The 2715-nt window shown below is 37.3% G+C and overlaps 1 protein-coding gene across 5 annotated transcripts in view; it reads left to right on the top strand.

The window, feature by feature from the left end:
• Positions 1-2715, top strand: part of sorcs2 (sortilin-related VPS10 domain containing receptor 2) — a 356230-nt gene that overhangs the window by 145071 nt on the left and 208444 nt on the right. For all 5 annotated transcript variants that reach the window (XM_034901195.1, XM_034901192.1, XM_034901194.1 and 2 more), the window contains exon 3: positions 287-386. In XM_034901195.1, coding sequence (XP_034757086.1) covers positions 287-386 — 100 coding nt within the window. The remainder of the gene's footprint in view (positions 1-286; positions 387-2715) is intronic.

Below are 2715 nucleotides of genomic sequence, written 5' to 3'. Positions count from 1 at the left end.
ATATATATATATATATATATGTATATATATATGTATATGTGTATATATGCTGTAATATCCAGGATAACAAGAGTTTGGTCAAATGAAACCAAAAAAAGTAATGAAAAGTAATGATTAACCATAAATGCGCAGAAGGCATTTTTATAGGTCCTTCAAATCATTACCATAGTGCCTAATGCTATTGATTTTGTGTGACTCATGAGACCATAGCACAAGGACCGTTACCACAAAATGGTCCTAAAGGTTTCTTGACTAACATGTTTATGTGTTGTCTGGCTGGTTTTAGATCTTCTGACTATGGCACTACCTACACCAAACTCAACCTGATGCCAGGGACAACAATCGTGGTGACCAGCTTTTATATCTGCCCAACCAACAAAAAAAAGGTAGGATGATACATTTATACACTATGTTGTTAAATGATTGTGTTATCCATCTGCTTGCTGAAATGCACGGCTTATTTGCTCATCTAGAACTGACGATTTAAGATGAAACAGAAAAACTGTGCTCTTATGTTTTGTTGTGAGCTAGAAGCCTGAATAAATATTAATACTGGCAGACTGCGTAGGAATTAGAAGACATCTAGATATGTGATTTGAGAAAATGATCCACTGAAACTTAAGACAAAACACTATTTAAAATTTAGATTGTCCAGCATGGAAGCAAAACATCTCTTAGGATTGCATTATCAGAATTAAAATAACCCTATTAACCATATTAAAGGGGATTTAGTTTAGTATTTATTTATTACAAACATGAAGAAAGAACAAAGAAAACAAAAGAAAACACTAAAGGATAACAATAAAATTAACAGTACACATGTAACAACGGTCAACATACAATTTCTCATAAACAAGTACACATGTTGAAGAGGCGTAGGAAGAAGTTTTCACTTATCTGGTCCTACCCCTTCTTATTAAATTACACTTTTGAAATCGATCAATCTAAGGTACAGTAGGTAACTTTTATAATTAAACTGTCATAATATCCTGACAGTACTACATCAAAGAGATAATCAGCAGAAACATAAACATATTCATTTATTTTTTAAAGCACATTCCTCATCCTCCTCCTGGTGCTTCTATTGGCGTAAAAACAAACAGTAACACTTCATAATAACCATCACTAAATGGGAAATTGATAGTTATTTTACTTTTAACAATGAAATAATATACTATTAGTTCATCTATGATAAATTATGATGACTTAGGAAGTGTTGGGGTTTCAGTCGGATCCGGACACAGAACAACACAGGACGACGAGAAAAAGGGTAACAAAAAGGTTTAATCCAAAAACACACAAAAACCAAGGAACAGGAGACGGTGAAGGTGTAGGTGGGAATCCAGATGGAGCGTATCTCGGGAAGCTGCGCAGAGTGGTGACGGAACACGGAATCTGTAACGGAGAGACAAGGATTAGTCAACGTAGTAATTAGGTTTACGAGAAACATTCACTGGTTGACTGGCCTAGTTACCACTACAGGTATGTAACAAACTGGCGCTGGAGAGGTGGTCAGCCCGGTTTTAAATACTGTGGTGGTGATGATGATGAGAAGCAGCTGTGCAGGTAGAAGGATAATGGTGATGTGGTGCAGCTGTGCTGGTAGACCCCGTTCCTCGTAGGACGCCCTCATGTGGTGAACAGACAACATGGACACAGACACAAAGGGGAAAGGAACACAAATGGCAGCAGAACCACAACAGGAAGCTCCTCCTGAGACCCCTAAGACATAACATATAACATTACATACTATATTATAACTGTATTGTTTGTTCACAGGCTGTTTAGTTCTGCAACGGAGATGTAAACTAAACCCCATGTTGGTAGAGTGCCCCTTTAAAAACCTGAGATAAGGGGAAGAGTGTGTTTATGGTTAAAAACAAAAGTGGATATTAAGTGCTGGATTATGCCAGAATGCAAACTCCTGTCTGCTGCACTAAAGTCTCATGTGCTTCACACCCATCTGCCCCTTGACCTCCACACACTTTCTTTCAGCTTTGCTACATATAGAACTACTTTCTGCATGCTATAATCACATATAGATTCTACATCTAGAGGCATAAAGCTTCCATATTGTGCTCATTTTCAAGTTCAAAATTGTATTTTGAGGTTGTACCAGAATTGGTTTACTTGGTTTAATTGTCAAAAAACATCATACTTTTGTTGTACCGCACATTGCTGCAGATCCTCTTTTCACCCTCTTCACTTCTATATTATTTGTTGGGAGCTGCACATGCTCAGTAGCTAGGTAAGATCCCATCAGCTAGATAACTCTTTCTCCAACTTTGGTCAGTCCAAGGCAGGATTAGCTGGGAGACTTCTTCTAGATGAGGGCAACTTGTGGAATACCTGCAGAACAGGGACATGAAGTAGTTCTTTTGGAGATTATGGTCAATTATTGTGTGTTGTAGCATTATTTTGCCATTGAGAACAAACTAGCATGCTAGCAATAGCATGTGCTATGGTTAGCCACCTTGTCTGGGCTAGTTACGTAGAAAGCCGTGCAGATTTTGAACAGCCCACCAGGAGACTGAAGGCAGATGACATTCAGAAACCGTATCTTACTCAAAACAACGTGTATGTTTTTTCCAAGTTTGTATGCACGTGGAAGCAACAGAGACACAAAATATGGACCCAACATCCCCGAAAAAATTATTTAAAAAATAAATATATATTTATGTGTATATGTATATATATATATATATATATATATAT

This window comes from Etheostoma cragini, chromosome 19, assembly GCF_013103735.1.
Source record: "Etheostoma cragini isolate CJK2018 chromosome 19, CSU_Ecrag_1.0, whole genome shotgun sequence".
Taxonomy (NCBI): Eukaryota; Metazoa; Chordata; class Actinopteri; order Perciformes; family Percidae; genus Etheostoma; species Etheostoma cragini.
This window is presented reverse-complemented; position numbering and strand designations above follow the sequence as displayed.